Source organism: Onychomys torridus, chromosome 9 (assembly GCF_903995425.1).
Source record: "Onychomys torridus chromosome 9, mOncTor1.1, whole genome shotgun sequence".
Classification (NCBI taxonomy): domain Eukaryota; kingdom Metazoa; phylum Chordata; class Mammalia; order Rodentia; family Cricetidae; genus Onychomys; species Onychomys torridus.
In genome coordinates this window covers 46,397,290-46,410,712 of record NC_050451.1, presented here as the reverse complement: position 1 = coordinate 46,410,712, position 13,423 = coordinate 46,397,290, and the positions used below count along the sequence as shown (strand labels likewise).

At 46.2% G+C, this 13,423-nt stretch overlaps 1 protein-coding gene across 6 annotated transcripts in view; it reads left to right on the top strand.

Annotated features, from left to right (window-relative positions):
• Positions 1-9,105: 9,105 nt before the first annotated feature.
• Positions 9,106-13,423, top strand: part of Zdhhc20 (zinc finger DHHC-type palmitoyltransferase 20) — a 65,492-nt gene continuing 61,174 nt past the window's right edge. For 3 of the 6 annotated variants that reach the window (XM_036198922.1, XM_036198921.1, XM_036198924.1), the window contains exon 1: positions 9,106-9,324. In XM_036198922.1, the coding sequence (XP_036054815.1) occupies positions 9,207-9,324 (118 nt within the window). In that variant the 5' untranslated portion in view covers positions 9,106-9,206. The remainder of the gene's footprint in view (positions 9,325-13,423) is intronic. The other 3 variants (XM_036198923.1, XM_036198925.1, XM_036198927.1) reach the window with 3 other exon arrangements.

Here is a 13,423-nt window from a genome sequence, read left to right as displayed (position 1 = left end):
TCTGTCTGCTGTGTCAGGGGTCTGTCTGCTGTGTCAGGGGTCTGTCTGCTGTATCAGGGGTCTGTCTGCTGTGTCAGGGGTCTGTCTGTGGTGTCAGGGGTCTGTCTGCAGTGTCAGGGGTCTGTCTGCGGTGTCAGGGGTCTGTCTGCGGTGTCAGGGGTCTGTCTGCGGTGTCAGGGGTCTGTTTGACTGAAAATAGCTGGAATGGTTCCTGCTTGTGGTCAGGTAGAACCCTGATTGGCTACCAGACTAGTCTGTACATGCTTCCTGAGGGTCTGACTGAAGCCAGACATGAGTCAACATAGGATGGTGGGGTAACATGGGCAGAGGTCTTGGCAAACTGGCCCCTGGGAAAGAAAAAAAACAACTGGCCCTGTTAGGGTCAGTCCTGTTAAAAGAGGGACGGCCACTTCACCTCCCTGATCCCTCCCTAACTGCATGGTGACCACTTGACTTTTTAAAAGGGTTTTTTTGTTTGTTTTGTTTTGTTGGTATTTCCTTCTTGCCTCACTGTCTCTCTTCTGTAAAAAAATCTTCATGATTTTACTCCTTAAAAGGGCCCAAGAGGTGGATTCGGGGCTGCTCTTTTTAACCTGACTTAGGAGGGAATTGCTAGCCAGCCTTTGGGTGCACACTAATTTAAAAAAAAAAATCAAGCTTGCTTCAGATTTGGCTCAAATTGTGAAGTGGTCTTATTCCCCCATTGGGATTAACAGTACCCACCAGACAAGAATGCCCAGACATGGGTTCAAGCCAAGAGAAAGTCTTTATTAGCCAGCTGGTGACTACACTGGGTATTCGGGATCCCAGTGTAGCCCTGAGCCTTTCTCAGGGAGAGCTTCGAAGTACAAAAACCATGACCTGGGTTGACATACTTTATTTAACAAGAACAGTTAGCCAGAGTCAGAACTACAGAAGTCAAGAAGCAAAGTTAGTGCATTTAGAGAGGCTTTCCCGGGACTATGGACTTTGATGGATTAGGCTTTTCAGTTTTGGCAGGTGGTGCTGTCTATGTGATGAGTTTTACAACCTGAATGGTACTTCCATCATGGAGTCAGTTGTGTTAAGGTCTTGGTCCTTTTTACAGAACCTGGGACCTGGCAGGTAGGAAATGTGTGCCTTGAGGGCATCACACACTCCCAGTACTTATCTACAATTACAGGTGAGCACTGCTAATCACCATCTAGCACTGTCCTTATCAAACACTCTAATCGTGACAAACTGTGTTATGACACCCTCCATCTTTTTATTTTTTATCTATAATAGCCCATCCATATGAGGTAACTAAGGTAACCATCTTGCCCTGATTGATTTTGTAATTGCCTAGACCGTTCTCAGCCCTCTACTCCTGCAACACATGTCTGCCTTGGCAACACATTTGAGATTTCCATGTCCCTGACCATGGTCCAGATGTATTAACTAAAATAATTAATATTTATACAGACTTAAACTAAAATAACTGAGGAAGGTATAAGCCAAAATTAATTGCCATGTTGTGTCTGAAATAACTGCTATGTTCTGTCAAAACTAATGTTGCTCTGCCCTTCATCGAACATGGATGTAATTGTGTCTTTTGCCTTTCAAAATGCTGTCCCTCTGAGCTTTGATGCCAAAAGACTTTGAGGCATAAGCCTATTTTTAGTCACTGGCCAAAAATTAAAGGACTCATTTTGGGGGGGGGGGAGCTGAGGATCGAACCCAGGGCCTTCCCCAACCCCAGGACTCATATTTTTAATTGGCTTAATCAGTATGGTTATCTGTGTCTTTCTCTTGTGGAGTTATTGCACATGGGCTGAGGGTGACGTGGGACAAGACTAGAGCACATGCTTTTCTTGAGGCCCTACATAAAATCTTGAAAAGCCCCAGACCCCTGTACACCATCAGGGGGATTTGAGTTTGGGATGTCTAGAACCTAGTCCCTCGGGGACGATCATGAATTGCAGAATCAGAGGCAAGTGCTCTACCACTGAGCTAAATCCCCAACCCATTTCGTTGTTTATTGAGACAAAGTCTTACTGAAGCCCAGCCAGCCTTCAGACTCTCAATCTGTGTCAGACTCCTGAGTGCTGGGGTCTCAGGTGTGCTACATCTGGCTCACCTTCACTCTCTCCACACCCACATCCACATGCTTTACATAAGTCCTAATGCTTCTCCCCTACCCCTCAACCCAGAGAGAGAACTTAACCTATATTAGGTTCCTGCTGGTGGTTGTAATGGAGAACTCAGAAATCAGTCATCAGGCTAACTGGCAGCTAGCAAAAAGGAGAGAGAAGGGAGGCTGGGAGAGAGGGAATGAGGCCACTGTCTGAGAGATTGAAGGCTTGTTTTTTTCTATTTCCTTTGTCAGATGTGGAGAAAATAAAGGTTGGGGATGGAGGGTGTGGTCTTCTTAGTCTCTATTTTCTTCTATCACTGCTGTATTTCGGAGCAGTGCAAAAAGGTGATCTGAAGCTAGGAACAGCTTCTCTCTGCGACCAACCCTACCTCAGGCTACCCTCGACATGCCTGTGGAACCCAACCCTGCCTCAGGCTACATTCAACATGCCTGTGGAACCCAACCCTGCCTCAGGCTGCCCTCACCATGCCTGTGGAACCCAACCCTGCCTCAGGCTACCCTTGACATACCTATGGAACCCATCCCTGCCTCAGGCTGCCCTCGACATGCTTGTGCAACCCAACCTTGTCTCATACTACCCTCAACATGCCTGTGGAACCCAACCCTGTCTCATACTACCCTCAACATGCCTGTGGAACTGCCCCAGGCTTCCAGTTGGTCTTCTAGTCTGAAGACTTTTTTTTCTCTCTTCACTATCTTTCACCCATAGTCTGAGTCATCAAATATAGTTTCTCCACTCACATCATGACCCTACCTTAACTCGAGGCCATGGCGGAGATGCAGTGAAGTCATGCACCCAATGAGGAGCAGAAGGGGTTGGGGATGCTGGTTCCTACACTTACAGGCAAAAGAGCATGAGTTAATGCATGCCTGTGAGCACCAAAGATAGACATATTTCCAAAATGTCACCACGGGGCTACTGTAAACCTAACCCTGCCTTAAAAAAAAAAAAAAATCACAACCTGCCCCAAAGATGAGTTTAAGACAAGGAATTGGATTTGAAATATTTCCTATACCCCTTGTAAAAGTTAATATCTTTTGGGACACATGGGGTACTCACTTAGAAATCAGAGACTATTTGATTGATTGAAACATTAGCCAAAAACCTTCAAACATTCGTTTTACAGTTGCCAAATATTTCTTACCCATATGGCACTGATTTGCAAAAAAATTCTTCCCTTCAAAAGCCTTCCAAAGTAAAAGGCGAGATGATTCATTTCAGTTAGATTCAAAATTATGTTCTATACTGAGTTGTACTTCCCCAAAGATAAGCTAAGGTGGTCACCCCCCAGGAATTAGGAATAAGGATCTTGGAAATAATCGTTATGCATGTACTAGTTAGGACAAAGTCACTGGAGTAGGGTTCAGCCCTAATCCAATCTAAGAGACAGCCAGAAAAAGGCAGGAAAACGAAATGCCAGGGGACAGTAGAGGTGGATTTGGGAGCGAGACAACTTGCAAGTCAAGTAACGCCAAGGACTGATGACCACAAAGAATTCTTCCTACATAGTTAGGTATAGGTGAACTGCTAAATGGCCTCATTAATAAAAACGCTCAGAGCCAGAGATTGAGGTTACAGCCTGAGAGAGAGGAGAGTACTAGGAAAAGCCACAGCTAACCTCACCTCACCAACATCGCATCTTCCAAAGTGAGCTACTTCCTATCCACCCACACCTATATGCCTTTCTGTTGTGTTCTCTCATTTGCTTTCTCAGCCCAGCTACATCACTTGCTCTTCTTGCCTAGCTCTATTACTCCTGTCTGTACAAACCTCCAGACCTCTATGGTTAGTGTTGGGATTACAGGCAAGTATCACCATGCCTCTCTCTGTTCCCAGTGTGGCTTGAACTCACAGAGATCAAGACAGATCCCTGCCTCCCAAGTGATAGGATTAAAGGTGTGTGCTACCATTGCCTGACTTCTATGTTAATATAGTGGCTGGCTTTTTCCTCTGATCCTCAGGTAAATTTTATTGAGAGACAGTATATTGGGGGGGGGGACAATACATCACCACAGTTAGGTGTGGCAGAGGACATCTTTAATTCAAGCACCTGGGAGACTGAGGCTGGAGGATTGTCAGTTTGAGGACTATATACTGAGATCTTGTCTTAAAACATTAATAAAATCAAATAAAAACCAACAAAAAAGGAGTTCTCACTATTCTGTTCCAAGAGAATGTGGTCTTCTCAATACCTTGATTTAGACTTTTTCCGCTTCCAGAACTTAGAGAATCCATTTCTATTGTTTTAGGCCTCTAGTTCACTGATTCTCAACCTATGGGCCACAACTCCTTTGACAAACCTTTAATTTCCCAAAATATTTTACATTAGGATTCATAACTCCAGGAAAATCAGTTATGAAGCAGCAACAAAAATAAATTTATGTTTAGGGGTCACCACAACATGAGGAACTGTATTAAAAGTGTCACAGCCTTAGAAAGGTTGAGAACCACTGCTCTAGCTTGTGTGGTCTATTATGTTTTTGTAGCTAGTGTTATATGTAGGAGCCAGTAAGTCCTTGGTGAATGTATGTTGTTGACATGGGCACAGCCATGTAAGGACCTAAGCTGCAGCTCCATGGGAATGGCAAAGCCCTCCCTGGGCAGGGCTCAGAAGGATGGCAAAGGTTCCTCTGGTTACAGTAAAAATGTTGACAGGGTGAATAGAAAATGTATACTGTTATCTGCCCCCCAGATGTCAATGGCCTGAAGACTGCTCCCCTACTGAGATTAGTTAAACCTGCCTTCTTGTTCAGCTGTATGCAATAACCTGCCTCTCTGTTCAGCTGTATGCAATGGCCCTGCTTCCTGTGCACAGCTGTATGCAATAACCTGCCTTCTGTTTAACTGTATGTAATGGCCCTCCTTCCTGTGCTCAGCTATATGCAATAACCTGCCTCTCTTGTCAGCTCTATAGAGTACACACACTGAGTTTCCAGGGTGTGGTGGTTTGGCTAGGAATGGGCCCCACAGGGTAATATATTTGAATGATTGGTCATTAGGGAGTAGCACTACTTGAGAGGGATTAGGAGGTGTGGCCTTGGAATAGGTGTGGCCTTAGGGAGATAGTGTGTCATTGTCCGAGGGCTTTGAGGTTTCAAGGGCTCAAGCCAGGCCAAGAGGCTTTTTCTCTTCTTGCTACTGCCTGCTGATCCAGATGTAGATCTCTCAGATCTTTCTCCAGCACCAAGTCTGCCTTTGTGCCTCTAAGCTCCCTACCATGATGATAATGGACTAAACCTCTGAAACTGTAAGCCAGCTGTAGCAGAATTGTTAGAAGGTCTTATTAATAAAATCAAACCTGGAGCCAGGTATTGGGGTAAATGCTGGAAGATCAGAGAAGCAGAACAAGCCACAGCTTCCTCACCTTGCCAATTCCTCAGCTGATCCTGTTTCCTCAGACTGGATGCTTCTGAGTCCTTATCCAAATGGATCTCAGCTGAACTGTGCTGCTCAAAGCCTAAAAGCTTAACCAGCCAAATGCTTCTAGTTTCTGGTCTTCACGCCTTATATATCTTTCGGTTTTTGCCATCACTCCCTGGGATTAAAGGCTCGCTTCTTGGGATTAAAGACGTGTGTCACCATGCCTGGCTGTTTCCAATGTGGCCTTGAACTCACAGAGATCCAGAGGGATTTCTGCCTCTGGAATGCTAGGATTAAAGGCCTGTGCTACCACTGCCTAACATCTATGTTTAATATTGTGGCTGTTCTGTTCTCTGACCCCAAATTAAGTTTATTAGGGTGCACAATATTTTGGGGAACACAATACCACCACAGCCAGCCCCAATTAAATGCTTCCCTTTATAAGATTTGCCATGGTCATGGTGTCTCTTCACAGCAATACAGCATTGACTCAGATATAGGGTGTTGAGTCTTCTCTATCAGAGAGCCAGACCACCCAATCTCAGCTCTTCTGTATAGCTATCCTTTATTTATTCCCTTGATACCCCATGTGGTCGTTTGAAGATAATTGGCTTCTATAAGCTCATAGGCAGTGGCACTATTAGGACACGTGGCTTTGTTGGAATAGGTGTGGTCTTGTTGGAGGAAGTGTGTCACTGTGGAGGCGGGCTTTGAGGTCTCATATATGCTCAAGTCACACCCAATGTCTCAAACCACTTCCTTTTGCTTGTGAGTCAAGATATGAGGACCATATCTGCCTGCATGCTGCCTTACTTCCCTCCATGGACTGAACCTCTGAACTGTAAGCCAGCCACCTCAGTGAAATGTTTTCCTTTATAAGAGTTGCCATGGTCACGGTGTCTCTTCGTAGCAATAGATACCCTAAGACACGTCAATTGGGGCAATCCTCAGCGCTGTGCAGGTACCAGAAATTATAAGCGAAATGACATAACAGAGAGAAATTATTACGTTTTACAGAGAAGTTGCGAAGGGCTTAACCTTTAGCACAGTTTTATAGAGAGAGATGGCAGGAGGGAAAGGCCTCCCTGACAACATGCCAATCCTAGCCCTCAGACAGCACTTTTTGGTGTTTTTGGAGATAGCATTTCTCTGTTGTAGCCTTGACTATCCTGCAATTCACTCTGTAGACCAGGCTGGCCTCGAACTCACAGAGATCCGCCTGCCTCTGCCTCCTGAGTGCTGGGATTAAAGGCCTGCACCACCACAGCCCGGCTTTATTTATTTTTTTAATTTTTTTTATTTTTTTACTTTATTTTATGTGCATTGGTGTGTAATCCCCTAGAACTGGATTAGACAGGTGTGAACTGCCACGTGGGTGCTGGGAAGCAAACCCAGGTCCTCTGGAAGAGCAGCCAGTGCTTTTAACTGATGAGCCATCTCTCCCACCCTGGCAGCATTCTTAATACGAGTTTTTATGTCAATTATAATTCTACCATAGCACCCCCCACACACACACACACACCTCACTGGGGGCTGAACATATTGCCAGACCTGTACTTGAGGTGGTCTCCCACTTGGCTACACCCCTAGTCTCCAGATTCCATGTTGACTCTTACTTTGAAGCAGTCTTTCTGGAAAACTGTCTGAATTTTATCCACCTTAGTGTCAACTTTGCCACTAATATACAGTCAGAACATTGAGGCCAGGCTACTTCACACATTTTATTATTTCAAACAGTAGTGTGTGGCAGTTAAATATTAATACTCACTTTACTAAGTCTTTATCATACTATAAAAGCAGTTGCCTAGCCAGGCGGTGGTGGTACATGCCTTTAATCCCAGCAGAGCCAGGTTGATCTCTGTGAGTTCAAGGCCAGCTTGGTCTACAGAGTGAGATCCAGGACAGGCACCAAAAAAAAAAAAGTTGCCTTCTTCCTGGAGACTTTAGGGAATAGTAGCTAACTAAAAGCTCACTCTAAATCCCAAATTGCTATGATAGCAGCAGTAACTGGCATTAAGAATGTTGTTCGAAGGCTGGAGAGAAGCTCTTTTACTCTTGTAGAGGACCAGGGTTGAGTTCCCAGCGCCTACTTAGTGCTTCTTAACCATCTGTAACTCCAGTTCTAGGGTTCTGATGCCCAGTTCTGGTCTCCTCAGTACCAGACACCCATGTGATGCACAGACATACCTGCAGATAACACACTCAAAAACTAAAAGAAAAAAAATGTAATTACTGAGACAGGGTCGCACACTATGTAGTTCTAGCTGGCCTAAAACTCAAGAGAAAGCCGGGCGGTGGTGGCACACGCCTTTAATCACAGCATTCGGGAGATCTCTGTGAATTCCAGGCCAGCCTGGTCCACAGAGCGAGTTCCAGGACCATCTCCAAAGCTACACAGAGAAACCTTGTCTTGAAAAACAAAAACGGGGTTGGGGGATTTAGCTCAGTGGTAGAGCGCTTGCCTAGCAAGCACAAGGCCCTGGGTTCGATCCTCAGCTCTGAAAAAAAAGAAAAAGTAAAACAAACCAAAAAAACCTCACGGAGATCCACTTACCTCTTCCTTCTAAGTGCACCGGGATTAAAGGCATGGGTTACCATGCCCAGTGCCAAATAAATTAAATAAATAATAAATAAACCTTAAAACACAGCATGCTGTCTGGAGCCAGTAAGATGCAGTGGTGGGAAACCTGACGAGTTTGATCCCAGTACCCACACACAGTGAAGGAGAAAAATCACTCCGGTAAAATGTCCTCAGACCCGCCCCCACCCCACCCCACTCCCGACACACACCTGAGCTGGTTCATGGTCATCCACATACAAAGCAAATGAATGTACTACTCTTTTTCTAGAATGTCTGGAATTATTTCTAACGACTGTGCATTATGACGCTTCACAGCAAGGCTTCTAGATTCTACCAAGATTACAGTCAGTGCTTAGCAATCTCCAACAGTAAATAAATTTGAAAATTTCAGCGCCCGGAAAGGGCTGTTTAAATATTCCACTTTCACAATGTAACCTTAAATGTGGGTTTCAGATCAAACTGATCGGCTGCACATAGGGCTTCCACCTTGAATCCCAGACACCTATCAGTCCAAACAAAACATGGCGGGGAAGGGCAGGGTGAGGACCGAATTGTCTCGGGGATTCTTCACTGAAGACACACCAGAATCATAGGAGTCTTGTATTTTAATTACTTATAACGCTTTTCTTGCTTGCACGTTGGAGTAGGGCACGGCATTCTATAAAAGGAACCCAACTTGTCTGGGTCCTAAAGACCCCAGGGGAAGAGTTTTACACAGGGAGCCAAGGCACACAGGGCGGCTAAGGCTTCATTCCTCTCCCCATGTGCATCCCCATCCCTCACATCACCCAGTCCTGGAGGCCCTCCCACTCCCCTAGAACTCTCCCTTCTTTCCGACCCAGACCCCTCCCCAAATCCCGTGGGCGGGCCTGAGCAGTAGCCCCGCCTCGCCCCAGGCCCCGCCTCCTTCGGCCGGGAAGCCCCACCCCCCCTACGGGGAGAGCCCGGCGCCGGGCTAGGGGCGGGGCGGCGGGATGCGGGGCGGGGGCGGGTCCGGGTCGGGCTCCCGGAGGGGCGGAGTTGCGGCGTCGCCCTACGCCTCTGCTCGCAGCAGCCGTGACTCGGGGGAGGGGGAGCTGGCGGAACAGCGGCGGGGGTCGGGGCGCCCTGCGGAATCGTGGGCAGCGGGACCCGGTCACCTCGGGAACATGGCGCCCTGGACACTCTGGCGCTGCTGCCAGCGCGTGGTGGGCTGGGTTCCGGTGCTCTTCATCACCTTTGTGGTCGTCTGGTCCTACTACGCGTACGTGGTGGAGCTGTGCGTGTGTGAGTACGGGAGGCGCGGGCGGCGCGGGCGGCGGGCGGCGGGCGGCGGGCCGGGCCTCGGGAGGCAGGCCGAGGCTGCGGCGCCGCGGTGTTACCCGGCCGCGGGCCAGTCGTGGGGTCCGGCCTGCGTTTCCCCGCCGGTGGACTCCCTGTCCGAGGGTTCCGGCCTGGTGGGCTCCCTGTCCGTGGGTTCCGGCCCGCGGTGCCCCACTGGTGAGCTCCCTGTCCCAGGGTTCCGGCCCGCGGCTCGCTGCTCGTGGGGTCCCGAATTCGGGCCTGCGCGCCGCCCACGTCCCGAGCTTCCGGGTGGCTGCAGTCTCGCCTTGGGGCTCCTACCCTTCTATGACGAAATGTTCACAAAGGCTTTTCCTTTGGAACTGGAGAAATCGCCCTTCGTAGATGGCTCGTGAGATCAATTTGGCTTTAAAACCAACAACAGACGACAAAGAAATCTTGTTTCTCCCAGATTGGTTTCTCTCCAAACTGCGGGAGGAGCGCGCGGCCTTCGGGCTGGAGAAGGAGGTGTGTCTCCAAGGTCTGCAGTGAGGGCTCAGCCCGGGGACAGGGAGAGCCAACCTGTCATTTGGGCTGTGTTTGACCCTTTTTAAAGTTCATTTCGAATGTCAGGGCTGACCTTATACAAAACATTGTTTTGAGGCACGAAGAATTGAACGAGAGATGCATAGAACAATTTGCTTTTTATTGGCTGTTTGTTTTGAAGGTTTGTATTTTCATGCCTGTAGTTTAAGGGCTTTGCTTGATTTTCACTTTCGCTGCTTCCCCTATTTAATTTTTACCATGTAGTTCTTACCGGGTTTCCTGGAATAAAGCAGTAGCATCACATTATACTAAAAGGACTTAACCCATTGGTTCAGATAGGTTGTCTTTAATGTGGAAAGAAATGCTTTGTTATCAAAACATCAGCATTATCAAATGAAAATCCAAGAGAAAGCAGTCCCTTGGTTTCCCAAAATGATGTGGTTTTAATTTTCAGACAGCCCACATTTATCTGTGAAGGGAAGCCATTCTTTTGGGGAAAGCATACAGGGTAAATATAAGAATAAAAACAAACAAACAAACAAAGATGGTAGACTCTAGACGTTAATTGTGGCTCTGGATTTGGTCAGTTCTGAACCAAGTACTTGTTTAAAGCTTGGATTCTGGGAGTGGGGGAGGTGGCTCAGAGGTTAAGAGCACTATGCTGCTCTTCTAGAGGTCATGAGTTCAATTCCCAGCAACCACCTGGTGGTTCACATCCCTCTGTAATGCATCCAGGTGCCCTCTTCTGGTCTGCATTGCAGGCATAAATGCAGGCAGGACACTGTATACATAATAAGTAAATATTGAATAAAAAAAGCTCGGAGTTCTGAACATAGAAAAAGGCCCTTAGGTATTTATTTATTTTTGTTTTTTTTGAGACAAGGTTTCTCTGTGTAAGTGCCTTGGCTATTCTAGAACTCTCTGTAGACAGGTTGACCTCGAACTCAACAGAGATCCAGCTGAAAGAATGAGATACCCTCCCCTTCCCCCTACCCTAACTACCCCCCTTCCATCCCCATCCTCACCCAGGTATTTAAATGACAACATCCTTAAGAAAATGACTGCTCAGAGGGTGGTCATTTAATCCCAGCACTAGGGAGGCAGAGCCAGGCAGATCCCTGTGAGTTCAAGGCCAGCCTGGTCTATCGAGCTAGTTCCAGGAAAGGTGCAAAGCTACACATAGAAACCCTGCCTTGAAAAACCAAAAAAGAAAAAAAGAAAATGACTGCTCCTCAGAACATTTGATTTAGAAGAAACAGTGTGCACCTGCCATCTTAACTCTTGGAAGACTGAGGTCCAGGCTAGCCTGGGCTACATAGTGAGGCCCTGTCTTAGAATAAAACAGCTGGGGCTTTAATTTCAGCACTAAGGAGGCAGGCACGGGCATATCTTTGTGAGATTGAGGCCAGCCTGGTGTATATAGTGAGTTCCAGGACAGACAGAGCTATGTAGAAATCCTGTCTCTCAACAGCACAAAAATAATTTATTTATTTTTTTATTATGTACAAGGGTGCATATGGGTCAAGGCTCATTTGTGGAGGTCAGAGGTCAACTTTGTGGAGTCACTTTTCTCCTTCCACTGTTATGTGGGGTCCTGATGGAGCTCGGGACATCAATCCTGCATGTCAGTTACTTTACCTACTGAGCCTGCTCATTGGCCTGAACAAAACAATATTTTTTAGTCATCTCTGTAGCTATGCTCAGAATAAATTATGGAATGCCTTTCCAAATTTTACGTTTGTTGAGTGTAACGACCAAGACTCATCCTTTTGAATACCAAAATGTTTGCTAAAATTGTTGAGTCAATTAGAATTGACTAGATTTAAATATTTTTGGTTTTTGAGAAGGGTATTTCTCCCTGTAGCTCTGGCTGCCCTGGAGCTTGCTCTGTAGGCCTGGAACTCAGAGATTTACCTGCCTCTGCTGGGATTAAAGGTGCCGCCACCACCGCCCAGCACACTTTTTTTTAAAAAGATTTATTTATTTATTATGTATAAAGTGTTCTATCTGCATGTATGCCTGCAGGCCAGAAGAGGGAGCCAGATCTCATTACAGATGGTTGTGAGCCACCATGTGGGTGCTGGGAATCAAATCAGGACCTTTAGAAGAACAGCCAGTGCTCTTAACCTTTGAGCCATCTCTCCAGCCCTGGCACTCTTATTAGTTAAAAATTCCTGAAGGAACACTAAAAATGTAAATTAGATTCAGATTGCACAGCCTCACTTGAAAATAGTTTTGGTTTTTGTTTGTTTGTTTTTTTTCCGAGACAGAGTTTCCTCCCTGTGTAGTTTTGGTGCCTGTCCTGGATCTTGCTCATAGACCAGGCTGGCCTCGAACTCATAGGGATCCACCTGGCTCAGCCTCCCGAGTGCTGGGATTAAGTAAAGTGCTGTGTACCACAGCACCTAGCTGAAAATAGTTTTTGTTCAAAAATACCTTCAGTGAACTAAATGGTCCAGTTATTTTTTATTTTGTCAATTCCTTTATTTTAAATTGTGTGTGTGTGTGTGTGTGTGTGTGTGTGTGTGTGTGTGTGTGTAAAATCTGACTTTTAGGAACTGGTTCTCAGTTTCTACCTTGTGGGTTGGAGGTGGTTGAACTCAGAGAATCAGGCTGGCAGCAAGCCCCATGACCCACTTCTGCCTCTTCAGATAAAGGGAAGGAACGTGAATAGAGGGGTGCTGTGTGTTAGTCAGCATAGAGGGGGCGTTTCCTTTACTCCTTTCTCCCAGTATCTCCAAACATAGGTGTGTCTAAGGATGAAGGAGACTGAGCCCTGTGGAAGGACATCCTTCGAACAACATTGACTGTGAAGTGATTCATCTAAGCTCCTGCCTTTCAGCGTGGGATAAGTGGAGGAGTAGAGAACCAGGAGTAACACCGAGTTTTAGTTTTAGTTGGGCATTCCCTTTTGATTTTCTGTCTTTTTCATTCCCCACTCGGGTATTTGAGAATACTAGTTTAGACAACACGGCCTGTCTGCTTTTTTTAAAGATATTGCTAGTGTGCCAGATTTGCTGTTATGCTGCTGAGTGTCAGGATTATATGTGCTTTCTGAGAGAAGGAGGCCCCACATCATCATTCTGTGCAGTTTAGCTGGTTAACACCTCATACTCCTCCTGTAAGCTTAGAAGCAGTGAGGATTTAGGTGCTCCTAGAGTATGGAGCACATACTCTGAAATACTGAAATAAGAGGTCAGCAGTAAAAGCAACTATTTCAGGATAGGTTTCTATAAAATAGAGATCCAGATCCTGAAAATTAGCATTTTAAAACAAAACAATTTTTAGTGCTTGGCCTTTTTAAAATTTTGTTCATTTTGATACAAAGGCCTGACTTTGTAGTCCAAGGTGGCCTCAAACTCACTGTAGCCCTCCTGCTTCCCCTAAGTGCCGGGATTATAGGCTTGTGTCCCCATGCTCAGCCTGTATTTTGTTCTTTCAAGAGATAATGGATATATTTCCTCTGAGTATTTAAAAATGGTTGTTATGATTGTGCTGGATGGTTTCCTGTCAGTTTGACACAACCTAAAGTCCTCTGAGAGGAGGGAACCTCAGCTAA